Source organism: Harpegnathos saltator, unplaced genomic scaffold, assembly GCF_003227715.2.
Source record: "Harpegnathos saltator strain DR-91 unplaced genomic scaffold, Hsal_v8.6 scaffold756, whole genome shotgun sequence".
NCBI lineage: Eukaryota > Metazoa > Arthropoda > Insecta > Hymenoptera > Formicidae > Harpegnathos > Harpegnathos saltator.
The window spans coordinates 7,447-24,063 of record NW_020230600.1 but is presented as its reverse complement, the minus strand read 5'-3'; the positions used below and the strand labels follow the sequence as shown (position 1 = coordinate 24,063).

At 35.9% G+C, this 16,617-nt stretch overlaps 2 protein-coding genes across 2 annotated transcripts in view; both read right to left on the bottom strand.

Annotated features, from left to right (window-relative positions):
* Positions 1–4,965, bottom strand: part of LOC112590226 (protein O-mannosyl-transferase 2-like) — a 33,995-nt gene extending 29,030 nt beyond the window's left edge. The window contains exon 1 of the mRNA XM_025306110.1: positions 4,864–4,965. Coding sequence (XP_025161895.1) covers positions 4,864–4,904 — 41 coding nt within the window. The 5' untranslated portion in view covers positions 4,905–4,965. The remainder of the gene's footprint in view (positions 1–4,863) is intronic.
* An 8,921-nt stretch (positions 4,966–13,886) lies between these two features.
* LOC112590227 (uncharacterized) lies at positions 13,887–14,829 on the bottom strand. Its single transcript, XM_025306112.1, has 4 exons — positions 14,814–14,829; positions 14,451–14,744; positions 14,258–14,341; positions 13,887–14,005 (listed from the first exon to the last, which is right to left on the bottom strand). The coding sequence occupies exons 2-4, from the start codon at positions 14,719–14,721 to the stop codon at positions 13,941–13,943; spliced, it is 420 nt and encodes a 139-aa protein (XP_025161897.1). The 5' UTR covers positions 14,722–14,744; positions 14,814–14,829; the 3' UTR covers positions 13,887–13,940.
* Positions 14,830–16,617: the final 1,788 nt, after the last annotated feature.

Sequence of the window (16,617 nt, the reverse complement as noted above, 5' to 3'; positions counted from 1 at the left end):
CCGACAACGTACTGGCAGACCAAAATTTGCGACAAATTTGGATAAAAGTTTCGAAGTAATCATTCGTCGAAAAAATCCTCATTCTACTTTGAGGAAGGCAGCACAGACACATGAGATTAGTACAATTTCCATTCATCGTATTTTAATTAAAAATGGCATCCTTTCAAAATTAAAGTCACTCAGGAGCTATCGGAAGATGATTTTGATCGAAGAAATGAATTCTGCAACGAAATAATGTGTCGATACGATGATAAGAACTTTTTCGATCACATAATTTTTCCAGACAAAGCCTCTTTTGAATTGAATGGAGCGGTAAATCGGCATAATTGCCGATATTGGAGTGATGAAAATCCTCACTGGATACGTGATATCCGCACGCAGTATCCCCAAAAACTTAACGTTTGGGCGGGTTTTTGCGAACGTGGTATTGTCGGACCATTCTTCATTGATGGAATTTGAACACGGCGATCTATCAAGAGCTATTGCAAAATGAAGTCATACCCGCTCCTGAAAATATGTTTGATGGGAACATAGAAAATATTTGGTTCCAACAATATGGTGCAGGCCCACACTATGCAGTAGCAGTACGGCAATTTTTGGATAATACTTTTCCAAATCGATGAATAGGAAGATGTGATCAAATAGAGTGGCCTGCTAGATCACCAGACCTTTCTCTTGTCGATTATTTTTGTTGGGGATATCTTAAAAACAATGTATACGAAACAAAACTTGCCAACTTTGCGGACCTTAGGAAACATATAATACACCAAATCGATCTTATTTCGGCAGAGGTGAGACGAAATGTTTTAAATAATTTGTATCTACGATTAGGCCATTGTCAAGCAGCAGACGGAGGTCAATTTGAACACTTAACTAAATCACATATACCTACACACACACACACATATACACACGCACGCACACACGCACGCGCGCATACACATACGCATACACACAGCAGAGAGAGTTTGGAGTCATTAAATACTTCGGAAGTGACGAACTGTGAAACCCTTACCTCTGCTGTGACATACACACACACATACACAAGAGATGTAAATCCAATCGTGTGACCTCCACACGGTACACCTTGGCTAATGCCGGCGGTATTGTAACTTTCAAGCCCCATAACTCGGAAAATACTCAGTAAAACATAACTTATTTATAGTGTTTTGGAAAGCTCTCGAGATGAACAACAAGAATATGCAATGAAAAATAGGGAGTTCTATTAAAAAAATCAAAGTTGAACTCCGTATGACCTTAGAATGTTCACTGGAGGTCAATCCAATGACACCACCTTATACTCCCCTTCAAACCAAATAACTTTTGTTTGAAACATTTTTTTCTAAAATGCATAGTTTATGAAATACTCGACCGTTTTCAGGCTTTTCCTGGTACATCCTATATATAAAGTACTCATTTTCTAAAATTTAGTAATGCACAGAAATATAGGATAAAGATTAATGATTAGTTATGAAGATATATAATGAAGATATACAGGGTGGACCATTTTAACTTTTAATGGAGAATAACTCGACCGGTGAGCGAAATAGTGAAAAAAGTTTCATACAAAAGTTGTTGGACAAGGAGGGGGACGTATGACCATATCCTTGAATTTGACCTTGACTTTGACCTTAGGGGTTATTTGAAGATCAAATAACATTTTTTAAATGAAATTGCCTATTTTCGACCCCGGATTTGGAAAGAGCGGGAAATTTTAGAATAGGATATGGTATGATCGATAAGATCAAATGTCATGTTTTGAGGTCATTTCAAAGTCAAAAGGAACTTGTACGTGTATTCATGCGAAAATCGTATCTGTATACGGGGATTTCTAAATTATCTTCTACACTTAGCATTACCCAGAGACAACGACGTGGACGTAGTAGAATTCTGCCTCTTTCGGGGTGCTTGTTTAGAGTGAGCCCCTTGCCTCTCACTATGCATACTTTGCTATTGTTAATCTAGCTATTCAAAAGGTTTTCGAAAGTTGCACCGTTAGCATTTATGCAATAATTGAGCCTTCTTTGGAAATGGGCCACTGTGCTGAGCAAGACATTTCGTGGAATCGCTTCACAAGCTCGTCTTATGCGATTTCCATATCTTCTCTTGTTGTTGGTTCTTCTTTGAAAACAACTTCTTTCAAATAGCCCCAGAGATAAAAATCGAGTGACGTCAAATCAGGAGAACGAGGAGGCCATGCAATCGGACCCTCTCGACCAATCCATCGGTTCGGGTACCTTTCATCTAAAAACCTCCTGACTATACGTGCAAAGTGCGGTGGTGCACCATCCTGTTGGAAGAACATCCTTCGCCTGGTTTCCAAGTATACGTTCTCCAACAAATGAGGCAATTGGTCTGTGAGCAAATCGAGGTATGTATTTGCATTCACAGTACGTTCGAAAAAGAATGGACCGACCAAGTATCCATTAACAATCCCGCACCAGACATTGAGGCTCCAGCGGTGTTGATTGTCAATCGCTCTATGCCAGTGCGGATTGGTATCGGACCAATAATGGCAATTATGCCGGTTCAACTCCCCTGTGTTCTTGAACGTCACTTCATCGGAAAACATCACAAATCTAAAAAAATTAGGGTCCCGATCGATCTGCTGTAAGGCCCACCGGCAGAACTCGAGGCGTCGATCAAAATCGGCAGGTAATAATGTTTGGGTCAAAGTGATATGATAAGCATGGTACTTCCGAGCCTTCAAAATCCGCAAGATTGTGGACTTCGGTATTCCTGTGGATACCTCCAGTCTACGGCTCGAAATATGAGGATCGAGATAGACCGATGCCAAAATAGTCAGCACTCGAACGTCATTCTCGTCATATTCGTGATGACGACGTTGACGTGTTATTTGCCCAGTACGTGCCCTCGTGGTCAAATTTCTGATCGTCACGTTACACTGATGTCGTCTCCTCGGAAAGCGCTGAGCGTAAAGTGCTGCGGCATTCACATAGACACCTCGACATTCTCCTAAAATATAAATCATATCAACGATCTCATTGAGTGTATAATCTCCCATTTTAATCACACCAGATCTCTGCTTATTAATACTAAGAGACAAGCTGTATGATAATAATTGAGTTTTATCTCAATGAACAATATTTATTATACTAGCTTTATAATAATTATTGTTATAATTATTATTATCAATATTATTTTTGGGCGGATAATGATAATAATAACAATGATAACACTATTTTGTATTCTCAGTGAATAATTCCTTGCGAGTGAAAAATGTGAGCATTACTCGGAAGCGACGTGGACATATTGTCTTTCTCTGCGTGCTCCTACCGGCCACATGTGAATGCCGCAGCACTTTACGCTCAGCGCTTTCCGAGGAAACGACATCCGTGTAACGTGACGATCAGAAATTTGACCACGAGGGCACGTACTGGGCAAATGACACGTCAACGTCGTCATCACGAATATGACGAGAATGACGTTCGAGTGCTGATTATTTTGGCATCGGTCTATCTTGATCCTCATATTTCGAGCCGTAGACTGGAGGTATCCACAGGAATACCGAAGTCCACAATCTTGCGGATTTTGAAGGCTCGGAAGTACCGTGCTTATCATATCACTTTGACCCAAACATTATTACCTGCCGATTTTGATCGACGCCTCGAGTTCTGCCGGTGGGCCTTACAGCAGATCGATCGGGACCCTAATTTTTTTAGATTTGTGATGTTTTCCGATGAAGCGACGTTCAAGAACATAGGGGAGTTGAACCGGCATAATTGCCATTATTGGTCCGATACCAATCCGCACTGGCATAGAGCGATTGACAATCAACACCGCTGGAGCCTCAATGTCTGGTGCGGGATTGTTAATGGATACTTGATCGGTCCATTCTTTTTCGAACGTACTGTGAATGCAAATACATACCTCGATTTGCTCACAGACCAATTGCCTCATTTGTTGGAGAACGTATACTTGGAAACCAGGCGAAGGATGTTCTTCCAACAGGATGGTGCACCACCGCACTTTGCACGTATAGTCAGGAGGTTTTTAGATGAAAGGTACCCGAACCGATGGATTGGTCGAGAGGGTCCGATTGCATGGCCTCCTCGTTCTCCTGATTTGACGTCACTCGATTTTTATCTCTGGGGCTATTTGAAAGAAGTTGTTTTCAAAGAAGAACCAACAACAAGAGAAGATATGGAAAATCGCATAAGACGAGCTTGTGAAGCGATTCCACGAAATGTCTTGCTCAGCACAGTGGCCCATTTCCAAAGAAGGAAATCTCAATTATTGCATAAATGCTAACGGTGCAACTTTCGAAAACCTTTTGAATAGCTAGATTAACAATAGCAAAGTATGCATAGTGAGAGGCAAGGGGACTCACTCTAAACAAGCACCCCGAAAGAGGCAGAATTCTACCACGTCCACGTCATTGTCTCTGGGTAATGCTAAGTGTAGAAGATAATTTAGAAATCCCCGTATACAGATACGATTTTCGCATGAATACACGTACAAGTTCCTTTTGACTTTGAAATGACCTCAAAACATAACATTTGATCTTATCGATCATACCATATCCTATTCTAAAATTTCCCGCTCTTTCCAAATCCGGGGTCGAAAATAGGCAATTCCATTTAAAAAATGTTATTTGACCTTCAAATAACCCCTAAGGTCAAAGTCAAGGTCAAATTCAAGGATATGGTCATACGTCCCCCTCCTTGTCCAACAACTTTTGTATGAAACTTTTTTCACTATTTCGCTCACCGGTCGAGTTATTCTCCATTAAAGGTTAAAATGGTCCACCCTGTATATAATTGGACATCATACTTATTAGATAGTAGTGGTTAGCATACCTTAACCTTCTATTTTATCTAATTCTCTTTAAATTTTTCTTACCTTTTGTTCAGAATAGAAAGATGAATATAAAAAAATAGCATGTAAAGTAACACCGGTAATAGAATGAGACAAAAGCACCTTGCTAATAAATGCTTTCCCACATAAGACTGCAAAAAAGGTAAAATAATCTTTTAAAAATTTACTAATTAATTAATAATAAAAATAGTATTATAATATAATATAATAATAGTATAGATAATAATTATACAGGATGTAAAGTTGAAGATGTTACAAACTGTTATTTCTAAAATTAAGCGAGATACGAAATTTGTATTCTTATCAACTGTTTAGTATCAAAAGTAACCATTTAGTAGTTTTATGATGAAGTTAGTTTTTCTTAATAGAATCGTTAAAATCATTTCACGAATTGATCTTGATTTTCTAATTGTCAACATATATTTATCAAGTATGATTACAGCTCTTTGGACGAATAGACTAGTTACATATAGTCATAACAAAAAACGAAATAAAAGTTAATAACAAGTTTTTAAAATAAACGTTACGAAATGCAGGATATTCATAGGATCAGTCACATCAACAAATAACATATCTTAGCTGCTGGACTATAGTTTAACTACCCTACATTTACGACCTATATTTACTCTATATTTACGACCTATACAGGGTATCCCAAAAGTAACGGGCCACCCTAATAACTCTTCAATATTGAAGTTTCAAAGAAAATGATCTCAATAAAAGTTGTAGGGATTTAAATGAGCTATCTTATGATGACCTTCACCTCTATCTTCAAGGTTATTTGAAGATCAACTTGCGTTTTTTAAATGGGATCCCTTATTTTTTATTACACTTTTTTCTACTAGTTAATTTGAATAACTTTTGTCTATAATATTTTTTTATTTATCTAATATTTTTTTAGATATTTGAGGAAAACTTGATAACTTTTTCAATATTTAACTTATGATTCTCGCTAACTATTTGTCGGAAGAAAAAGTGATACTAGATTTTCGAGCTATATTTACCATGAAAGAAGGAGGGCGTACTAGCTGGAGACGAGACGCCGTGCGTTCGGGACCTGCATCTTATTTTTGTTCCGAAGAGAGAAAAATATCGAGAGCGCAGTAGTCGCTAGACCGGGAATCGAACCCGGGTTTTTCGCTTGCCGGGTGACTGCTCTAGACCACTGAGCTACCTGACACTCCACGCTCCCCTCTCCCTAGATAACGTTGAGAGATACCGTTCGGAAGCGACATCTCTAGTGCTATCCCGAGCGCACGGCGACTACAGAGAGAGGCATAATCTCAAGAATATATTGTTACAATAGCGCCCTGACTTTTGTTAACTTACAGACTTTTGGAAATTTCAAAATCATCAAATTAACAAAAATCATGGCGCTATTATAAAAATATATTTTTGAGACTAAATAAAGCAAGAAAGTCTAGTACCACTTTTTCTTCCGACAAATAGTTAGCGAGATATCGTAAGTTAAATATTGAAAAAGTTATTAAGTTTTCCTCAAATATCTCAAAAATATTAGACAAATAAAAAAATGTTTTAGACGAAAGTTGTTCAAATTAACTAGTAAAAAAAGACAGTGTAACAAAAAATAAGGGTTCCTATTTAAAAAACGCAAGTTAATCTTCAAATGACCTTGAAAATAGAGGTTAAGGTCAAAGTTAAGGTCATCATAAGTCAATCATAACTCATTTAAATCCCCATAACTTTTATTGAGATCATTTTCCTTGAAATTTTAATACTGAAAAGTTATTAGGGTGGTCCGTTACTTTTGGGACACCCTGTATATCATATGCTCATGTAAAAATCCGTTTCTGCTGCAGTTAAAGTGTGTGACCATCATTTATTTTAGAACATTACCTTTCTACTTTTGGCACTTCAAAGTTATCACATTGTCTAGTACAAAAATCTAAACACTTGAATGCGATATAAGATTTTGATATTCTATTTAAATTATATTGTCTACATACAAAACTGCTATCCGCTAAAATTCCGCCGATATTTTACTAAAATTAGGAGCATATCAACATAATCGTCGAAATCGATTATCTTTGTGAAAAGGAAATTAATGTATATTTATACCTTTTTAAACAAGAAGGTAAAAAAAGCGCAAAGTACACGCGCAATATGTATTGTGTTATTTTTAAAAATCTCAAACTAAAATTATATATTTTTTAAAGATATACAGGGTGCACGATTTATCTGAAGACATTGAAATATCTCGAGAACTATGCATTGGATAAAAAAAAGTGGTTAATGAAAGTTGTTAGTATCGGAGGGGGACATCCAATGATACCAAACTCGACCTCCCACCCCACCTCCTGGAGGTGGGGGTTGGGGGCAACTTTGAAATCTTAAATGGAAACCCCCATTTTTTATTGCAGATACGGATTCTACGCCACAAAATACGTAAATTTTGTCCGAAACTTTTCTTTTTATTCGTGATAGATGGCGCTGTAATCGCCAAAAAAAATTATATTTTCCGCAATTCTCCAGAAATGATCATTGGATTGAGAAATAAAAAGTACCTGTTCAATATTTTTAAAGAACATAATAAAAGTTACAATGTCGATAAATTCAAGTTAATTTCAACAAATATATTATATTATTAATATTCAATACATTCTAATATTATTTTGACATACCATTTTAAGAGTATTTTATATTAGATGTATTTGTAAAGAAACGATTTATATTTTACTATTGTATGAGTTTTAGACATTCTAATATTAGAGAAATGTTTCACCGATAAACGATAATCACTCTGTATAAACTTAAATAAAACATTACAACGTATATGTATAGAGAGAATTTACAAGTACATTTTATTATAATAAAAATGCTGTCATGTATATATTAAACAAGTTTTAGTTCGATATAGTTTTTGGTGTAGCCGCGCCAAGCTTTTTTGTATTAAATATTTTTTATCGCATTGATCGCATTGATTTTGTTTTAAATATTTTTTATCGCATTGATATAACTAATTTGTTATAATAACAAGTAAAATAACCATATAACTCAGTATTCTAATAAATAATGATAAATTTTAGTTGTAAAAATTTATGTTATAGACATTTTTTGTAATTAGGTTTTTCTTGAATAATAATAACCTTTAAAAAGATATCTCTTTTAAATATTGGACACTATTAATAAACGTGTTAAATTTTTATAACACGATATAATTTTTACTTGTAAAAACTTATGTTATGTACATATATCTTAGAAGAAAAAGAATTTAATAAGTTTTACTTGTAAAAGCTTATATTATGTATTGGGAGTACAAATTAGTTCGGTCCGTTTTTTTGTGTTAAACAATGTATTTATTTCAAAATAAAATGAATGAACAGATTAATTAAGGGAGGAACCTGGTTTATAGGGTCAAGATTTTCGAATTTTTTTTTTGCTTAATCGATAGTTAAATTATTCAAGAATATATTCCCAAAGTTTCAGAGCCCAATTCAAAGTATTTTAAAAGTTATAGAATACATGGTGAGTCAGCGTCGCGCAAGTATACAAGCGCTCGGTCGCGCGCTCACCCGACACAGATACGTGCTATATGCCGGCACGATATTTAATTACACATTCCTATAGATTGTCACGTAGGTGTATGAGTGTATGCGTGTCTATGTGTGTATACGTGTGTATAGTTCATAGTTTCAACGATCAGTCTTGCTCTGATTCTCGACGAGTAAAGAGTTTCTATTTAGCAAAAGTCGTTTAACAGTTTTAAATATGTATCCAGAAGGCTCAAGAAGTACTTCGCAGCGCATTTCGAAACCGCCGAAAAGAAGATTTCGTGGCAACCAGCATTCCAAGAATGAAAGTGATAATTTAGACGAAAGCATCAGTACGAAAAAATTAAGTACAGCGAGTACTGATAATATTATTGTGAATCCATTACATTATTATAGAATCATAGAAAAAAAAAACTTATAAGTCCATTTTGACTTTGAATCTGTATGGCGAAGATTGCCCCGTAAAAAAAACGTGAGTGTGTCGGACACATTCAGAAGCGGATGGGGACGCGACTTCGAAATATAAAAAAAAAGGAGAAGCTTGGCGGCAAGGGGAGATTGATCGATCTCGTCATAAAAAAATTAACCACTTACTACGGTTTAGCCATAAGACGAAATGTAGATTTTGTGGGTGATATGAAAAAAAGCATAATGGCAATACTCTACCACTATTGCTCGACCGATGAAAAGCCGAAACATGGAAATTGCCCCGCAGGCACCAACAGTTGGTGCGAGTGGCGCAAAGCTGAAGCCGCCGGTCAACTCGTAAACTATAAACATCCTGCTCCAGTTATAAAGCCTGATATTGAGAAACACCTTACTTCGATCTATGAAGATCTTTCCAACGAAGAACTTTTGACTAGATGTTTAGACGGGCACACACAAAATTCCAACGAATCCTTTAATTCGACTGTATGGCGTATCACTCCCAAACACCTCAATTCGGGCTCTAAAATTGTTCAAATCGCTATTTGGCTACTGGCATCTTTAATGAAGGCTACACTGCCATTTTATTAACAATGCAGTTATTAGAAATCAATATCGGCCAGCAATGCAAAATGTTCGCTGATAATTATGATGCACAGCGAGTTACGAGAGGAGAACGGCGCCGAAGCAGCATGACCAAGGAAGCTCGCACAGCTCGTAAACTGGAGCAAATGCAACGAAACGAGTTTTATGAAGAAGCTGAAGGCTTGCAGTATGGCCCTGGTATAGCTGATTAGCATAAGATTGCGGTAAGTCTCCAATAAATGATATTTTTTTGTACCACAAACTTTAAACGCGTTTTTCTCGAAATATCATTTTCGTACTTTCTTAAAATCAGCAGGAAAGATAGAAAAAAAACTAATTGATCAATCGACTTGATTCAAAGTGCGTTGGCTAGAGAATGAACAACCATTCTATGTGAACCTCAAACATTGGTAAAAACATTAATTTAAATAATTATTATTGCATAAAAACGGAGGAAATTTTTTCTCAAAAATGTCATTTTTTGTTCAAGTGCTAAAAAGTTTTGTATTTTACGGTTTTTTAACCATGTTATTGGTTCACATAGAATAAAACTACATGAAAATTAATAATCTTTTTGGTTTTTTGTTTCAGATCAAAATTGCTGGCTACATTTTTCCCGCAGATTGGCAACTCGGTTGGCGAGGCGCTCTGATTAGAGATACACCATGGCGCCATTTTGCAATTATTTTACAATATAAAATTTTTTTTACATCTTCAAATAGGCAGTTAAATATTATAAAAGTTTTAGGAACCTCAATTGCATCATTGTCAATAAAAAAATTCATAAAAATCTCCTTTTTAGTCTCTTAAACCAGGTCCCCCCCTTAAAATATTTTCCATCGCTGGCTACTACTTTCTCCCATTTCTCAGGCAATTTTCGAATTCCATCTCGAAAAAATAACTCGTCTTTTGAGGCGATCCAAGTTTGAAGCCAATTTTCGATTTCTGTGAAAGAAGTGAACCGGTGACCTGCCAAATCGTGCTGCATCCTTCGGAACAACCAGAAGGAACAATGTCCGGAAAATACGACGGATGCGGTAAAACATCCTATTTGAGCGTTTCCAAGTATTTTTTTACGACTTTTGCGACATAAGGCCGAGCGTTGTCATGAAGAAGAATAACTTTATCATGTCTTTGTTCGTATTCCGGCCATTTTTCTCGCAATGCACGGCTCAAACGAATCAATTGTAGCCGATACCGATCGCCCGTAATGGGATCTCCAGGTTTCAGCAGCTCATAGTAAACAACACCCTTTTGGTCCCACCAGATACAGAGCATGATCTTCGAACCATGTATGTTCGGCTTTGATGTTGATGTTGAGGTCGATGGCAACAATTGATCGGGCTTGGCGTAGTACTTTTTCTTCTTAGGGTTGTCGAAGAATATCCACTTCTCATCTCCAGTTACAATCCGATGCAAAAAACCTTTTCTTTGTTGCCTTTGAATCAGCTGCTCGCAAGTGAAAAATCGCCTTTCAACGTCTCTCAGTTTTAGTTCATAAGGCATCCAATTTCCTCGTTTTTGAATAAATCCCATGTCTCTCAATCGTACGGAAACGACTTGTTGAGTCACTCCCAATGATTCTGCAAGCTCCTCTTGCGTTTGACTGTGACCTTCTTCGAGTAATGCCTCTAATTCTTTGTTCTCGAATTTTTTTGGCTGTCCAGAGTGAGGCTTGTCTTCGACGCTGAATCTCCATCCTTGAAACGTCGAAACCATTCCCTACATGATTTATCATGTTGGAGCAGCGTCACCATAAACTTTAACAAGCATTCGATGGGCTTCAGCTGCACTTTTCTTCCAATTAAAGCAGAAAATTAAAACCTCCCGCAAATGCTGCTTGGTTAACACAAAATTAGACGTTTTCAACACTGTAAAAAGTAAGGTTTTTGTATGAAACTCAAAACGATATAAACTGAATATTATTAGCAGATGTCTAACCTCTCTGAAACCGCCAAAATCGACAGTCACTATGAACCATTCATAACAGCCGGAGCCATCTTTTGAAAACGGACCGAACTAATTTATACACCCAATACATAATATATTTCTTAATAAAAGGAAATAATTTGAATTTAAGATTTCTAAAAATATTAAGTATACAATAATCATATATATACTACTGTGATAAAAAAATAAGATGAATTTTTCATTTAAACTTCGCGGGTACTATAAAATCATGAAATTATTTTTTGTGGGTTGGTAGCACTATCTTTGACATCTATGCAGAATTTCATGTCAATATATTCAATTACTACAGAGCTTTTTGTAAACATACAAAAGTGAATTTTTTGATTTTTACTATGTCTGATTTTGTTGAGCAAAGAATTTGTATTAAATTTTGTTTACGGAATGAATATTTTGCCGCGGAAACGTTGAGGATGTTGCAGAAGGCCTTTGGTGATAAGGCTATGTCGCAAAAAAATGTTTACAAGTGGTACAAAGACTTCAAAGAAGGTCGAGAACGAGTTCAAGACGAACAGCGCCCCGGACGACCATCAACATCTACCGAAAGCCATGTCAAGGAAATCAAACTGTTAACAAGGAATATTATTTGAGTGTTATGCGTCGTTTGCGTTAAGCTATTCGCCTCAAGAGGCCAGAATTATGGGAAGACAATTCTTGGTTTTTGCACCACGATAATGCACCATCCCACACTGCATTGGTTCTTCGAGAACATTTCGCCAAAAATTCGACCCATATCGTTTCACAACCACCGTATTCGCCTGATTTAGCACCGTGTGACTTCTGGCTGTTCAACAAACTCAAAAGACCGCTCCGGAGACACCGTTTTGATTCGATTGAGGAGATAAAAGCCGAATCGAAGAAAGTATTGAAGGCCATCCCGGAAAAAGACTTCTCTGACTGTTTCGAGGATTGGAAAAAATGTTGGCATAAGTGCATTGTGTCGGACGGGAATACTTTGAAGGCGATGAAATTGATTTGGAAGAATAAACAAAGATTTTTCATTTTATAAACAAATTCACCTTATTTTTTGATCACAGTAGTATGTTCAGTTTCTCAGTTGGCGCTACTGCTTTAATATATCACTTCTTTTGTACAGTAGAATAGTATTGTAGAGTTTTATTATAGTTATAAGTTTCACTTGTAAAAACTTATGTTATGTACACGTACATACCTTAACAAAAATAATTTGAATTTGAAATTTCTAAAAATAACACAATACGTATTGCGCTTGTATTTACGCCTTTTTTATCTTTTTGTTTAAAAAGGTAAGTTTTATATAAATTTTACTTGTAAAAACTTATATTATGTAAGATTTACTTGTAAAAACTTATGTTATATACATATACATACCTTAAAAAAAAATAATTTGAATTTGAAATTTCTAAAAATAACACAATGTGTTGCACTTGACGCCTTTTTTTCCCTTTTTGTTAAAAAGGTAAGTTTTATATAAGTTTTACTTGTAAAAATTTATGTACACATATATCTTAAAAAAAATAATTTGAATTTGAAATTTCTAAAAATATATTCATTATACGAAAAGATTTTTAATTCGGTGCATCCACTACAATGTAATCTTTATATAATTTCCAGGAATTTTGCTTATATATACAGGGTGTTATAAAAGTCCGGGAAGAGCAGAATAACTTGAAAAATATAAGTCCCAGAAAAAATGCGAAGTATGGGTTTTTATGATTTTTTCCTGGTTATCTGACGGTAACCTTGGATTTGACCTTGACAATGACATTGAAGGTCATTTCAAGGTCAGGCCAATTTTTTTAAATGGGCCCCCATACTTTTGACCCCAGAAATGAAAAGAGCGGAAAATTTTACGTTTGGATATGACCTTGAATACTGCCAAATTTGACCTCTGAAGGTCACATAAAGGTCTAAGCTTGTTTTAGGCTGAAAACACGAATATCTTCGAAAATGCACCTGCTAGGGAGCAATGTTACGCATAAGAATAAGAATGTAGAAGTCAACGAGGGACATTCAGCCGTGACCTTGCCCTTATTCTCAAGGTCATGAGTTAAGATTATTATTAAAGTCAAACCGGACTTTTTTAGGACTAAACATCCATACTTTTGACCTAAAAGTGTCAAGATTGAAAAATTTTACGTTCGGATATAACGTTTTCAACCTTGACCTTGTTCTCAAAATTATGCGTTTTATGTTACTTCACTGATCCTGAAGTCTACTGAAAGTAAAGCGTCTCAAACCCGATCACTGAAGGCAAGATGTCTTAAACCCGACCACTGAAGGCAAGGTGTCTCAATCCCGACCACTGAAGGCAAGGTTCAGTTAGTCCCGGCCACCAAAGGCAAAGCATCTTGTAACTCGGCCTGAGATTACAAGAGATGTTCAAAATGTTCCCCATTGACCGTTTGACAGTGTGCTAAGCGGACGTACAAATTGTCAGTCGCACTCCTTATCATTTCTGGAGGTGTTGCAGCACATTCGTCTATGATCCGTTGTTGAAGCTCATCCAGGTTACGAGGTTTAGTGAAATAAACTTTATTTTTTATGTAACCCCAAAGAAAGAAATCAAGTGGTGCAATGTCGGGCGATCTCGGTGGCCATTCGATTATTCCTCTTCTACCTATTCATCGATTAGGAAAAGTATCGTTTAAATAGTTCCAAACAATGCGTCCATAATGTGGCGGTGCCCCATCTTGCTGGAACCAAACATCATCAAAATTATCACCAACAAACTCCTGTATTGATGGAACAATTTGGTCTGTTAGAAGCTGCAGATAGGTTTCTTAGTTCAAAATCCCATTAAAAAAGGCCCATAAAAAAAGGCCCAATCACTTGATTATCATAAAGACCTGCCCAAACATTCAATTTTTGAGGTCGCTACGTATGTGCTTCAAGCATCCAATGATTTTCGTTGTTCTAATATTTAAAATTATGACGGTTTACCTTACCAGTAATTTCAAAAGACGCTTCGTCTGAAAAAACGATATTATGCAAAAAGTTCGGTTGCTGAATAATTCTTTGCATCATAACTTCTGAAAATTGCACCCTGCGGTCAAAATCATCCTCATTCAACTCATGGTGGAGATAAATTTTGTAGGGGTGAAACTTAATGGTCTTTAGATTTTTGGAAATTGACAATACTCATTCGAAGCTGTTGAGATGCTTTTCTAATTGACAATCTGGGATTTTCAACAAATGATTGGGTTACTTCAAACTGTCGCTCTTCTGTCGTTTGGGACCTTGGCCTCCCAGATTTTTGGCGATTTTTATTAATCCCAGTTTCTACAAATCGTCTGATAGTGCGAGATACAGTCGATGTTGTAATACCTTCGCCTTCATTACGAAAGTTTTCATTGAACAGCAATCTCACTTCACTGTATGACCTTTGTCTATCCCCCCATCCTTTCATCATCAATAGTGAAACTCTTTCATGCTCTGTAAGAGAAGCTATTTAGAATTGAAAACAAAAAATTTGCAAAAATTTGGTATAAAAAATTTCCTTACCTTTAAATAAAAATAATAAGTAATGTACCATTGATCGTTAATAATGATATGATAATAATTCAAAACGGACTAAAATGACATCAAAACATGTTAAATCGATGAAAACTGAAAAACAATCTATTATCTGTTTGACATTGATAGAATCGAGACAAATAAAAACTTTGAAGCATACATTTTATCGATGGCGAATAAATTTTTCGGATACCGATCCTGGGATTTTTGAGCTCGCTAAAACCGAATCCGACGTCGGATTTTACAAATTCAAGATAGCCGATTCAAGATAGCGGCCGATATTTAAGAATAACAAAAATTGGATCTCGTTTAAGGAGTTTTTGAAGTCGTTTCTGAAATCGAATCCGACGTTGGATTTTACAAATTCAAGATGACCGATCAAAAATGGCGCCCGATATTGAGGAATTACCAACAATCGGAGTGTGACCTCGTACGTAACTTAAAATCTCACTCTTCACATTATGGGGGGGGTGAAAGTATGTTTCCAGCCTAAAAAGATTAATTGACCTTGATATGACTGACACATAACCTTAAGAACAAGGTCAAGATTCAAAACGTCATATCCGAACGTAAAATTTTTCAATCTTGACACTTTTAGGTCAAAAGTATGGATTTTCAGTCCTAAAAAAGTCCGGTTTGATTAATAATAATAATCTTAACTCATGACCTTGAGAATAAGGGCAAGGTCACAGATAGATGTCCCTCGTTGACCTCTACATTCTTATTCTTGTGCGTAACATTGCTCCCTAGCAGGTACATTTTCACGTTTTCAGTCTAAAACAAGCTTAGACCTTTATGTGACCTTCAGAGGTCAAATTTGGCAGTGTTCAAGGTCATATTCAAACGTAAAATTTTCCGCTCTTTTCATTTCTGGGGTCAAAAGTATGGGGTCCTATTTAAAAAAATTGACCTGACCTTGAAATGACCTTCAAAGTCATTGTCAAGGTCAAACCCAAGATCACCGTCAGATAGCCAGGAAAAAATCATAAAAACCTAATACTTCGCATTTTTTCTAGGACTCATATTTTTCGAGTTATTCTGCTCTTCCCGAACTTTTATAACACCCTGTATATCCATATATATATACTTATGGATACTTATGGATACGTATATTCGGATTATTCGTTATCACATTTGCAGGAAAATTTCAGCGCTGGCTATGAAAACAGTCGTGAACTATTTTTCTGCTCTGTATTATCATATTTATCGGGAAACTTAACCGCATATATTAAAAATTTTTCTACAAAGTTTTCGTATCGTTTTAGGTTTCCTACCTAAATTTTGAGTTGTTAAAAATGATTTATAAATTTTTTCTCATTGGAGTATCCAGAGTTTCGGTACATACAAGCTGCAAAACTTTTATATTAGATAAATATTACGCTAACTGTCAATTCGAAATTTTACTTTAAAAATTTTTACTTTTTACTTCGAAATTTTACTTTTTATCGCTTTCGTCATATAATGAGTGATGCTCCAATTAATTTTTGTACGTACTTTTATCATGTAAAAGCATATTTAATTCTGAAGCATTTAAAACAACATAAACTTTGCAGAAAAGATGTCAAATTTTGACTGTTCTCTGTCGATAAAGTTTTCACGTTCAGCATCCCCTTAAGGGGATCCTGGAGTCGTCTGTTTTACCGACACATTGATTCAATATTCTCAAACACTATTCCTTTTTTTAGCTGGACAGATTGGAAAATCCTTTTGTACAACGAAAGTAGTTATAATAACGAAGTCCGGAAAACCAAGTTTTATGTAAAATTCAATGAAAAATTACAAAATTACAGTT